Source organism: Macaca thibetana, chromosome 14 (assembly GCF_024542745.1).
Source record: "Macaca thibetana thibetana isolate TM-01 chromosome 14, ASM2454274v1, whole genome shotgun sequence".
NCBI lineage: Eukaryota > Metazoa > Chordata > Mammalia > Primates > Cercopithecidae > Macaca > Macaca thibetana.
The window spans coordinates 32,278,878-32,292,642 of record NC_065591.1 but is presented as its reverse complement, the minus strand read 5'-3'; the positions used below and the strand labels follow the sequence as shown (position 1 = coordinate 32,292,642).

Here is a 13,765-nt window from a genome sequence, read left to right as displayed (position 1 = left end):
AAGACAGGTTCAGAGAGGTTAAGTGACTTGCTTAAGGGCCCACAAACTGGAAAGTGGCAGAGAAAGGATTAAAATAAAAAGTCTTCTAATTTCTGGTCCAGTTCTTCTTACCACGTAATCAGAGACAGTAACCTATATATCAGTCATTTTCGAGTAATGTGGAGCTGGAAGGGACTTTAGATATTAACTAGTCTAAAACATTTATTTTGTAAAGTAAAGTTCAAAAGAGATTAAAGTTAGATAACAAGTTAGAGGTTGAAGAACCATGATTAGAACTCAGTTAATCCCAGGTCAGCATTTTTGCTATTAAATGTTATATTCCTTGCATCATAAAATATGCTTCTCTTTGTGGTAGTCATTTCTGTGTAGTTGTATTTTGAAAGATTTTTAAAAATTGCTTATCAGTGTTTTCTGATTTTTCTCTAATACAAGGGGAGAAAAATTTTTAAGGTTATTATTTTTAAATCACAAGTGTTTAAAACTTGTTTTTGTAGAATGTAAATACAGTATTAGAACAGATTTAATCACTAACAGAAAGACTATATAAACAATCATTTTACTTAGCTGTGAAACTTGTGACCTGGATTCTGGGGATTTTTTTTTTCCAGAAAGGTTATTAGAAGCAGTTAGTATTATAAAATATAATAAATTACTATGCTGATAAATTAAGAGTCTAATAATCTAAAATGTTTAATGCTACACCAAAACTAATTATATTCTAAAAGTGCTTTTCTTAATGGAACTTAAAGTTCAGAGTGTTAACATTGAAAGCCAAAAGCTTTGAATAGGAATCTTTGTCATAATTTTACTCTCCCCTCTTTTTCTAAAATAACTATTTTGATTCATATTTTTCGTACTGGGTTTTTTTTTTTTTTTTTTTTGAGACGGAGTCTCGCTCTGTCGCCCAGACTGGAGTGCGGTGGCCGGATCTCAGCTCACTGCAAGCTCCGCCTCCCAGGTTTACGCCATTCTCCTGCCTCAGTCTCCCGAGTAGCTGGGACTACAGGCGCCCGCCACCTCGCCCGGCTAGTTTTTTGTATTTTTTAGTAGAGATGGGGTTTCACCATGTTAGCCAGGATGGTCTCGATCTCCTGACCTCGTGATCCGCCCGTCTCAGCCTCCCAAAGTGCTGGGATTACAGGCTTGAGCCACCGCGCCCGGCCCGTACTGGGTTTTGATCATTTTTCTTCCCCTACTTTTTCTTTGCTTCAAATTAAAGTGACTTAATATCCCTTGGTCATACTCAGTGTTTTGTTAGATCAGTTTGTATTTTGTAATACTACGATTGTTCAGATTGTTCAGAGGGTAAATGAGGTCTGAAGAAATTAGGCAGCTTGCCCCTTGGTCACATAGCTGCCACATATCAGTTCTATTCAGTTAAAAGCCAGTTCTAGTTTATCCAGCAGTTCTAGTTCAGCTAAAACTTAGGACTTTGGATCCTCATATAGTGCTCATCCCATCATCATACTGAGCTGCCTCTTTCTCACTTGCTATTATAAACCTACTTTTCAAGTTAACCTTTGTTCAGAAAGCTTCATGTCCAGTTTTTTGCAATCAATATTTTACATATGCCAATGAATTTAGTGTATTTTAATACATGTTTTGAGAAAAAGTTGGAATTTTTATTAAGTATTTATTGATAGTTTATCCTGTTAAATTATAATGTTGTTTCAGATGAGCTACTTTTACCTCATATGAAAAAAATAGATGGCATGCTAAATGATAACCGAAAGAGACTTCTTTTGAATCTGCATTTGGATCAATCATTCAAGGTATTTCCTTCTGATGACTCATTAGCAAAACTCAATGGCAATCATAGTCTTCAGTATAATAGAAAGGAAATTTATGAAAATCATTCACTTACAAAATTTTTCACCTAACAAAAATTTGGTTTTTATTCATTGTAAGTCTATTTAGTTTGTCTTTTTTAGTGTTAATCATTTGCTTTTCTCCACTTAAATTTATTTTTTAGGCATTTATAGTTATCTATTTTGTATCTTCTATAAAATAATTTCCAGATGTCTCCGAAAGTATTTCCTTTAAACTACTGTATTCTAATTTTTTCTTTTAACATTTCAAAATTTTTACGTTTTGTCTGTAATTAAAATTAGCTTTTCCTTAGCACAGTTGTCAAAATTCCCCTTACATGCCTCATTTATTCAATATCAGAGGAAACATTGATTTTTATAAGGGTAGGAAATGTATATAATTCTATCTGTTAATATATATTGGCAATATAAGTTGGTTTTGGTGTTATCAGAAATATAGAAAAGAGCTAATCTAAACTCAGATAATTTATCATAGAAGCTACTTAGTAATTTAAAAATTTCTAGCTTTTTTTTTTTTTTTTTTTGAGACGGAGTCTCGCTCTGGTACCCAGGCTGCATTGCAGTGGCACAACCTTGGCTTGCTGCAACCTCTGCCTCCTGAGTTGAAGCGGTTCTTGTGCCTCAGCCTCCTGAGTAGCTGGGATTACAAGTGCCCACCACTACACCCGACCAGTTTTGATATTTTTAGTAGAGACAGGATTTCACCATGCTGGCCAGTCTGGTCTTGAACTCCTGACCTCAGATGATCCCCCCACCTTGGCCTCCCAAAGTGTTGGGATTACAGGCGTAAGCCACTGCACCTGGCTGAGCTTTTTATTTCAATTGGAAAAGAGGCACGCAAATTTATTAACGTGCACATGGGAGAGAATCACAGTGTGATTACTCCCTAGCCTTTCTTATTCAAAGTATAATATCACATTGAGAATCATTTGGTTATATCTACTTTGGGGAACATTTTTTAATTGATGGTAACAATATTATACATTTGAATAACTTGTCCACATCCCTATTTATGTGAACTCCATGTAAAAGTGAATATTGACTTCATTTCAATTAGGTGAAAACTGAGGCTATTAGATTGTGTTTAAAACTAAATGACACTAAACTATCATAGTAGTCATGTATTCTTCACTGCCGTGTACTCGCAGCAGGAAAAAAAGTTAGAAGCTAGTAAGAAATCCAGTACTAAGAATTTGGTCTCCTGACTCATAGTCCAGTTTGTGTTTTTTTGTTTTTGTTTTTGAGATGGAGTCTTGTTCTTTTGCCGAGGCTGGAGTCCAGTGGCGTGATCTCAGCTCACTACCATCTCCACCTCCTGAGTTCTAGAGATTCTCCTGCCTCAGCCTCTCCTACTCAGACTGGATGTAGCTGGGACCACAAGCATGCCCCACGACATCCGGCTAATTTTTGTGTTTTCAGTAGAGATGGGATTTCACGATGTTAGTCAGGCTGGTCTCGAACTCCTGACTTCAAGTGATCCACCTGCTTCGGCCTCCCAAAGTGCTGGGATTATAGGCATGAGCCATGGCACTCGGCTCTAGCCCAGTGTTTCCTACTTAACTGCTGCCTTCAAATAAATGAAATATTCTTTTGTGAAATACTATATTTTGTGGAACAAGGGAACATTTTTAGATAGGTGTTTTCTAAAGATTTACTAAATTTTAAAAATTACCAGGTTTGGCTAATCACTGTAGAAACGTCAAACCAGTTCTTTAACAAGATTTCTAATTCTGTTATTAGTTATTAATTTTGATAATTGTCATATAAAGCAATTTGCATTTCTTTTTCTTTTTCTTTTTTTTTTTGAGACAGAGTCTCACTCTCTCCCAGGCTGAAGTGCAGTGGCGCTATCTCCGCCCACTGTAACCTCCTCCTCTCCTGCCTCAGTCTCCAGAGTGGCTGGGATTATAGGCGCCCACCACCACACCTGGCTAATTTTTGTATTTTTTTTTTTTTTTTGAGGCGGAGTCTCGCTCTGTCGCCCAGGCTGGAGTGCAGTGGCGCGATCTCCGCTCACTGCAAGCTCCGCCTCCTGGGTTCCCACCATTCTCCTGCCTCAGCCTCCCGAGTAGCTGGGACTACAGGCGCCCGCTACCACGCCTGGCTAATTTTTTGTATTTTTAGTAGAGACAGGGTTTCACCGTGGTCTCGATCTCCTGACCTTGTGATCCGCCCGCCTCGGCCTCCCAAAGTGCTGGGATTACAGGCGTGAGCCACCGCGCCCGGCAATTTTTGTATTCTTAGTAGAGATGGGGTTTCACTGTGTTGGCCAGGCTGGTCTTGAACTCCGGGCTTCAAGTGATCTGCCCGCCTCCGCCTCCTAAAGTGCTGGGATTACAGGTGTAATCCATGCCCAGCCTTAGCAATTTGCATTTCAAAGCCAAATTACATAATATTAAGAGTTAAAATGATTTGAAGTAAAATATTACAAATAGTAGATGAAGAAAGATTTTTCTGTTCTTTAGAAATAATTAGTGTGCTTTCCTATGTTGATCTTCGTGATGTTAGGAGTCCTGAAGCCTTTTCAAGGTAATGATGTTCTGCCTTTTTCTGAAATCTGCGTACTTCGGATCATCTTAGGCATCTTGTGGTCATTGGAAAGATTTAAATTTTTTTCTTTCATCTCCACTGACTTAGTGTGTGTTGATTCCAAATTTAGAATGTTTAGACTTTAAATTCTATTTGTTGCAAATAGTAATTCTGGATCCAAAAATTGTCAAGGTGCATGTTTTAAATGGAAAACACCAGAGTACATGATAAGAGCACAAATAATCTGAGAAAGGAACAAAGCTAGAACGTGATGGTAGCTCACTCTGGTAGAAAATGCCAAAAGTGTTATTGTTTCTATCAAATGAAATTGAGTTCCTTAATACACTTATACTAAGAAAAATTTAGGTTGCCTGTTTTTAAAAAGGTACCATTTTCAGGGCCCCAATACCAGGTGCTTGGAAACAATAGATGAGTTTGGAGAAGAGTGGCCTTAAAGGTTGTAACTGTTCATAAAACGTGCTTATCGAATGAGGACTGCATTCTGAATCATAAATATTATAGGAGAACGTCAACATTTTTAGTGTCAAAATAATAAATGATGGTAGGAGCTTGATTTAATTTTTATAAAGTCATAATCGAACTAGTTAAATGTCACTACAAGTATCGTTCAGTTATTGTTTGTAGCTTTTCAGTCAGGCAGGATGATTTGCCAAGTAGGTGAGGGCATAAATAGGCCAGTGGCTTATTTATTTATTTATTTAGAGACAGAGTCTCTCTCTGTCACCCTGACTGGAGTGCAGTGACGTGATATTGGCTCATTGCAACCTCTGCCTCCCAAGTTCAAGTGATTCTCTTACCTCAGCCTCCTGAGTAGTTGGGATTACAGGTGTGCACCACCACACCCAGCTAATTTTTGTATTTTTAGTAGAGACAAGGTTTTGCCATGTTGGTCAGGCTGGTCTCGAACTCTTGGCCTCAAGTTATTTGCCCACCTTGGCCTCCCAGAGTGCTGGGATTACAGACATGGGCCACCTTGCCTGGCCACCAGTGCCTTTTAAAGGATGGAGTGGAATTGGTTTTACCACATGACCACTGTCAAAAAACCCATCATACTCTGTTTTAGGATCTTATCTTACAGGTACTTGTCTCGCATTCAAAATAAGCAAGAGAAGAGTGAAGCCAGGGAAGCACTACAGTGCTGCTTCTCCTCTGTCCTCATCTTCACCAGAGGCAGATGACTTCTTTGTAGCAAGGTCCAGCCACATTTCACGGGGCGAGCAGTGGTTTAAGTGGTAGGGCTTTACTAAAACATATATGTGTCTCTTTCTCCTGCCTTGAAGCCAGAGACATTACTAGAAATTAGACATTACTAGGATTCCCAGTGTGGTGTGCTGTTGCTTAAATAAGCAGGTCATAGAGTTGGCTCAGATTCAAGGGATGGGGAAATAGATTACATATCCAATAGGAAGAGCTGCAAAGAACTTGTGACCATGTTTAAACCCCAGCCTGTGTATGTATATGTATGCATATGTGTATATATTTACCACATCCCATCAGTACCCACACATCTCTCTGCAGATAGGTGTTTGTGTGCACACACACTTCTAAATTTTAGATAGCTAGAAGTAGTTTAGGTTAGTTTTCTTCTGGTGTCAGTTATTTTACTTCATTGTTTTCCAGAATGCTTTGGAAAGTTTTCCTGAACTAACAATAATTACTCGAGACTCTAAAGCAAAGAGTGGAGGAACTGCTATTTCTAAAATCAAAATGAATGGCAAAGCTTATAATAAGAAAACTCTAAGGACCTCTAAAACAACCGCTAAATCTGCACAAGTAAGTGTAATTGATTATTAATGCAACTGTACCTTTTCCAATTGTTACTATAATTCCTACTTAAAACATTGAAACAAGCAAATATTTTACTATGTTGTCATTAAGTGTGAAGGTTTTTCAGGTAGGTATAAGCAGCACTGGCCTAAGGAAGAGGGATGCATGGTTGTTTATTTTTTTTCTATAGCACAGTATCAGGCATATAATATGTGCTCACAAATTTCTTAAATTGACTAATATGGAATAAATTATCTCATGTTCGTGTTGATATATTCGTAGGTAGTTTTTTATTTTCTTAATTGCATATATTATATACAAAATGTTATGTTTTGAAATGTGTATACATTGTGAGATGGCCAATTCGAACTCATTAACATATGCATTACCTGTATTATAGGTATATTTTTAATTGGGTATGCATGCACATAGATAAGTGAGTGTGCACAACACATTCCATAAAAAGATGAAATGTTTATTTCATATCTGCAAAGTCATTAAAATTGGAATTTGCTCATCTTTAAACATAGTATAAATTGTTATAACCTTTTCAGAAAACAGTTTGGCAACATATCAGCTTCACAGCAAAAATGTATTCAGGGCTAAGCACAATGGCTCAAGCCTATAATCCCAGCACTTTGGGAGGCTGAGGCAGGAGGATCACTTGAGTCCAGGTGTTCAAGACCAGCCTTGGCAACAAAGCAAGACCCCATGTACCCTGCGGGGAGAAAAAAAAATTAGCCAGGCATGGTGCCGTGCACCTGTAGTCCTAGCTACTTGAGAAGCTGAGTGGGAAGATCGCTTGAGCTCAGGGAATTGAGACTGCAGTGAGCTGTGATCACACCCCTGCACTCCAGCCTGGGTGACAGAATGAGACACTGTCTCAAAAAAAAAAAAAAAAAAAAAAAAAAAAAGTATTCTGTAGAAACAGATTCAGAAATGCATAAAAATACATACCTTTGCTCATTGTAGAATTGTTTGTAAGAGCAATCCAATTATGTACCACCAGTGTGAAGTTAGATAAATGAAGAGCCACCTAATGTCATACTACGTGCTTTTTATAAAGAGATAGATTTGTTCATTCTTTCAAAAAAATTTTTTTTGAGTGCCTATAGCATGCCAAGTACAGTTCTAAGTACTAAAGATACAACAGTGAAAACTGGTTAAAAGTCCTCACCCTCATATAGGGACAGCTATATGTACTAAATGAAAAGATAACCAATTTTTAGTTAGGTCAAAAAACAAGTTGGAAGAAAGAAAAGTTGCTGGACAATATGTATAATGTGATTCCCTTCTCAATACAGAATTAGTGTTATTAACATACATGTTATACCTAGGGGAAAAACATTAAAAAATATATAACATGCAATCAGCTTTGTTTAGCTCTGAAGAAGGAGATTATAGGGAGCTTTTATTTTATAAATCATCTCATATGTTTATTATTTAAATTTTCCTATAATGCTTAAGTTTTTTCAATAATGCATATTTATATTCAGGATAAAGAATAAGATTTTAAAATATAATTTAAATTCTTATTTTGAATAAGTCTCTCCATATTAACACAACTGAATACCTACCCATATATGTCATTTTCGACATTGCCATTGAGACTTTTGATCCAGTATTTTCCTCAAAGTGTTCTTAGCTCAGATACTCCATGAAATATATCTATAAACTTTTTTCTTTTTATAGGAGTTTGCTGTCGATCCAGAGAAAATACAGTTGTATTCTTTGTATCATTCACTCCATCATTATAAATATCATGTTTATCTGATATGTAAGGATGAGGTAATTTCTTCTCATTTATTTAAAAAAGAAATGTTTTTCAGAACGTTAAGGAGACTCTAGCTATGGTATTTTGGAATGTTTTAAAGAGAATTGTGAAACACCTGTGTGTATATATTTTGCCTATGTGTTCTATAAATAATGATTCGATTTATTGTTCTGAGTCTCTCTGCTATGTTTTGTGCTCAGATTTACCCTAGCCTCACCACCTCTTGTAGCAGCTATAATTGGTAATGTTTTAAAGCTGTCGATGCTTGGTTTACATCGCCATAATAAATGATGTTTTATTGCGTTTTGTTCTCTCACAGTGTATGATGATCTGCTTTAATTCACTTCAGTCACTGCTTTGACATCTCGCTGCTTTACTTATTACTTAGAAAGGCCTTATCCCACTTAATTGCAGAGAAATGGGGTTTTGTGCCTTGGCATGAAAAACTAAAAGTTAAAATTTAATTGTAGCTTTTCAGTTGTTCAGAAATTATACATGACAAAATATTACCTCATGGATGGGATATAAGCATTAATTTCCACAGACAGGTTAAATGGTTGTAGACAATACTACCTATTTAACCAGCACTATCACTTCTGTTAATTAAAAAGGGTTAAGTTGGTCCAAGGCTATATCTAATGTGTTTGACAGTAGTCTGGTATGGAAAGATGCTCATAAATCTAACCTTTATATAGCAAAAGACAAAGCAAAGATGGTGATGCAAAATAGGTTGACTACTTTTACAATGCTTTAAAATGCAGAATCGACTCCAAAATTTGTCATTTGGCTTTTAACGTAATTGGAAGAAATGGAGGAAGTTTGAAGTACGTTTTCTAGCCTTCCTTTCTGCCCCCTTGGAGCCAAAGATGAGAGGATTAGATCTCACCCAAATTTATCTGAAATAATAATTCTCCATGGATAGAATGAAGAAAAAAATTAAATACCAGTACTTGTAGTTGAACTTCAGTATGACGTGATAAGTATAAGCTAATTTGGCAATTTTCTTTTTTTAGATTTCTTCCGTGCAGAAAAAAAATGAAGATTTAGGACAGGAGGAAATTGTTCAACTTTGTATGAAAAATGTAAAATGGGTGGAGGACCTCTTTGAAAAATTTGGAGAACTTCTAAATCATGTACAGCAGAAATGTTCCTAACTTTTCCACAAAAATCCCATCTTTCTGTAGCACTAATGAAATGGCAGATATGGGGCGGTCAAAGATAATCAGATGTCAAGTAGTGGTCTGCAGGCCGGCCGCTTCCATCACGGACCTGTCATCACCACCTCTGCTGAAGGACAGTGGTGCGCCTTTAGGAAGGAAGTTAGTCCTCTGGAAATGGACCTAAATCCCACCACATTTTTACCCTAATGAATGATTTTTCTATTTTGTAAACCATTGGGTAACTTGAGTTATATTTTCAGAAACATTTTTTGACAAATGATGAAGCATGCACTAAGTATAATTTTTCTTTATTGCTAGAGAAATAACACTTAAAGTAACGATTTTTTTTTCTGACTCTGGCTAAACACCAGAATGACAGAGAAGTGGCAGAAACCATACGTTTGTACTCACATCTGGCCACAAAACCAGAAATATTGTACATTATGTAAAGAGGTCTGGTGTGGTGTGACATCCTGTATGAGAATATCATCAATTTAAAATATAAAATTTGGAAACTGTTCTGCTTTACAGACTCCTTTTACTCTTAACATGTTCAGGAAACTGGATGTGGAATTGGTGCAATTCTCTGACTGCTTTTTGTGTCAAATTATATTGTGACAAAAAAACAATGACATACTATTTTCCCTATCACAAAGAAAAGTATTTTCGTTTATACTGTGTTTTTTCCTTTGGAAAATTTTCAATTGTACATTTTATTTCACTAATAGTTGTATTTTTCACAAGGAAAATGTTGTGGTTATAATTATGTTTGATATATCTCTACAACACCTTTTGTTATTTTCAGTAAATCTTATTTAGTTATATGTTGAATTTTTATCGTGAATTCTATCTTGAGGTAACCATTTTTGTTCATACAAATTTGCTTCAGTGTTATCCAGAATATGCATTCAGTACTAGAATTAGTTTAGCTTTATAAATAGGGCTGTGTTAGACACTGCAGTAATTTTCTAATTCATAAAATAAACTTCTTACTAAACTAGCACTTGATTAACTTGTCGAGGTAAAAATCTAACTACATTTACATTTTGAAGAATAAAACTGATAATTAGACTATTTGCAGTGTTAAACACAGCTTCCTTAACTCTTAGAACTGGAAGTTGTAGAGCTCTCCTTTTGGTGCCTTTCCAGCCTTTATACACACTATTGTAGCTTTCTTAGGTTTGATAGGTAGCGTTTCAAGTAGTTTAGCTGAGACAGTGAATGTATTAGGTTCAACATGACCTTGTGTTTTATTTGTGTTTGCCAACAGGATGCCTTATTTGTTTGAGAAAAAGATTTACTAGTGTCATTCTAAACTATCTCCTTTTTTAGGATTCTAAAGAAGTTAATCATCATCCTTTTGTTTTTTTTACCACCGTTTAGTGCCTTAAATCCTATCAAGAAAGCAGTGTTACTGCTCAATGCCCAAATAAGACATGTGGATATTGCTATTGTCTTGCTTTTGAGTTAACAGGCCAACTTTTTATACTTAAAACCTCAGTAAACTGGCAAAGAATTGAAGGTAACGTGATTTGATTTGAGAAGAAAACATTGTAGCATTGGGTGAAAAATGAGTATTTGAATTAAGCTTATATATTTATTTCTGATGGTTATCTTATTAAAAGCAATAATCCTTAATACTGTACTTGCCATTAGACTAGGTACTCAGTAATGGAAGTTTCTCTCAAGGGTTAAATGTTCCATTTTTGAAAGTTTTAAAAAACCTGTTTGGGTGGTTTATTTTGAAAACAAAAGTAACCTATTAGATTCATTTTGCCTAACTCATATGAGAGTCACAGAGTATCAACGGTGAGAGCATCATAAAATGAATTTTCCAAGTGGAGAAGAGTAGGAAGCAGCCATATTTCTTTCTGATATTATTGACTCTGGACAGAATTGATGTCTTTCATTTCCAAAATGCAGAGTAGGGAACTACATCTCCTAAAGTAGCATTATAAATATACATCTTTATATTACTCTTCCAGCTTATGTTCCTAAATCATTGATAATTTAAACATTTTTAAAAGCCACCTTAATTTAGGTGGCTCTTGGAGTCGATGTTTGAATTCACTAGCCACATTTTCTTCATGATATGCCTCGTGGCAAACAAAGATGTTTCCTTAAGATGAATTTTATGTTTCCCATAGAAAATAATTCATTTCCTTTGGCACTGCAGTTGCCCTCAAACTGCTTGCAGTTGTATTCATTTTAGCACAACAAAGGTTTTCATAATACAGGAGGCCAAGTCTATGATACTGCCTCAAAGAGACCCTATTGTTTAGATGCATCATCTTCTCTCATTTGATCCATAGAGCATAGGCAAAGACATCAACCTCAGGCCTTAGAGAAAAGTGGAAATGTTATTATGACAACCATCCATGAGTTATCGCTTTTTATGAAGTTAAATACAGTCATGTGTTGCCTAACAGCAGGGATACATTCTGAGAAATGCATTGTTAGGCAATTCCGTTGTGTGAACATCATAGTGTACTTACACAAACCTAGGTGGCACAGCCCACAACATACCCAGGCTATATGGTAAACCTGTACAGCATGTTGCTGTACTGAATATTGTAGGCAGTCGTAACACAATGGTATTTGTGTATCTAGACATAGAAAAGATACAGTAAGAATATGGTATTACAATCTTACGGGACCATTGTCAGATATGCGGTCTGTCTTTGAAAAGTTGTTACGCGGCGCATGACTATAAATACCTAGCTGGTTAGCATTTACATTCCTTGCCAGGGAGTTTGAAATTTATAATATAGAAATAACTTTAGGTTTTAGGTAGAGTTAAAGAGGTAAAGCACATGTTGCCACAACCCAGGAAAGTATTTTTAAGAAAGACTGGATTTTCCTACCTTTAGAGATCTAAAAAAAAATTTAATATAAAAAATCAGTTTGTGTTGGTGTTTATTACTAGTTCAGATGAGTGCCTGCTGAAGGGCCCCCTTGTCATTTTCATTATAACCCAGTTTCCACTTACTTGACCTCTCAGTCATAAATGTGTAATGATTTATGAATTAGCACAGTAAGTTGACACTAGAAACTGCCCATTTCTGTATTACACTATCAAATAGGAAGCATTGGAAAGATGGGGGAAAAAGTCTTATTTTAAAATGGCTTAGAAAGTTTTCAGATTACTTTGAAAATTCTAAATTTCTTTGTTTCTAAAACTTGAAAATATGTAGATGGACTCATGCATTAAGATTGTTTTCAAAGCTTTCTTCACATTTTTAAAGTGTAATTTTCCTTTTAATATACATATTTATTTTCTTTAAAGCAGCTATATCCCAACCCATGACTTTGGAGATATACCTGTAAAACCAATATAACAGCAGGGTTATTGAAGCAGCTCTCTCAAATGTTGCTTCAGATGTGCAAGTTGCAAATTTTATTGTATTTGTAGAATACAATTTTTGTTTTAAACTGTATTTCAATCTATTTCTCCAAGATGCTTTTCATATAGAGTAAAATATCCCAGGATAACTGCTTCTGTGTCAGTTGCATTTGACGCATAACTGCACAAATGAACAGTGTGTACTCTTGGTTGTGCGTTAACTTACATGTATAATTTTTGGCATCTGTGTTCACAAATGCATGTGTTAGCAAATCACCTTTATTTATAAGTGACAATATTTGAAGTTAATGATATAAAGAAACCTGCATTTGTAGTCCAGCATTTTCATTTGGTCCATAACACAATGTATGGAAATGTGAAAGACAATTTTGTACATTTGTTTGTTACTAACTCAGATCATTAAAATGAAAACAATTTTTTTAAACAAGAAAATCAAAATGTTTGAGGGTTTTTTTGTTGTTTGTTTTTTTAAGAATTGAAAACAGGTATCATATAGCCAAAATCATCATCATGTTACAGATTCCTCACACAAACTAAACAGTTATTAGTTACAAATGGTATAGGGCCCACCCATTATTTTCTCAGATTATTTTAAGTTAGTATTTGATGAACTTTGCATCTTTAGCTAACAATAGCAGACCATATTTAAGAGTTTCTGTTTTAAGATATAACTTTTAGTCCTTTTCCACCTATAAAGAGTTAAAAATCTGCCGGGCACAGTGGCTCACACCTGTAATTCCAGCACTTAGTGAGGCCAAGGAGATCGAGACTGTTCTGGCCAACATGGTGAAACCCCATCTTTACTAAAAATACAAAAATTAGCTGGGCGTGGTGGCGCGTGCCTATAATCCCAGCTACGCAGGAGGCTGAGGCATGAGAATCATTTGAACCAGGGAGTCAGAGGTTGCAGTAAGCCAAGATCGCGCCACTACACTCCTGCCTGGTGACAGAGCAAGATTCCATCAAAAAAAAAAAAAAAAAGGTATCAATCCATTGACGTATAAATCTGTTAACTTATATCTTTCTAGTTTTATCTGAAAATAGTCCATAACTAGAAGTAATTGATAATATCAAGCTATTTCTGTCATCTCTGTTGAGTAAGTTAAAAAAACAAAAACGTGTCCTGACTGGACTAGTGAGTTGATTTTCTGAATTAGATTCTGCCTTAATCTTCATATAATATTTTTAGCATATTAAGTATTTCAAGTGAAGATACTGTCAATGTGCTTGCTATCTTGTAGTTTGGATTGTAAATGCAGTGAATCTTCATGCCTTTATACAGTTAGAAAATGAATATTTAATGTAACAAGTGATCTGTATC

General features: G+C 35.6%; 1 protein-coding gene across 2 annotated transcripts in view; it reads left to right on the top strand.

The window, feature by feature from the left end:
* The window catches only part of QSER1 (glutamine and serine rich 1), an 85,026-nt gene extending 72,150 nt beyond the window's left edge, over positions 1-12,876 (top strand). For both annotated transcript variants that reach the window (XM_050758757.1, XM_050758758.1), the window contains 4 exons: positions 1,675-1,772; positions 6,000-6,152; positions 7,839-7,934; positions 8,934-12,876. In XM_050758757.1, the coding sequence (XP_050614714.1) occupies positions 1,675-1,772; positions 6,000-6,152; positions 7,839-7,934; positions 8,934-9,074 (488 nt within the window). In that variant the 3' untranslated portion in view covers positions 9,075-12,876. The remainder of the gene's footprint in view (positions 1-1,674; positions 1,773-5,999; positions 6,153-7,838; positions 7,935-8,933) is intronic.
* The last annotated feature ends 889 nt before the right edge of the window (positions 12,877-13,765 follow it).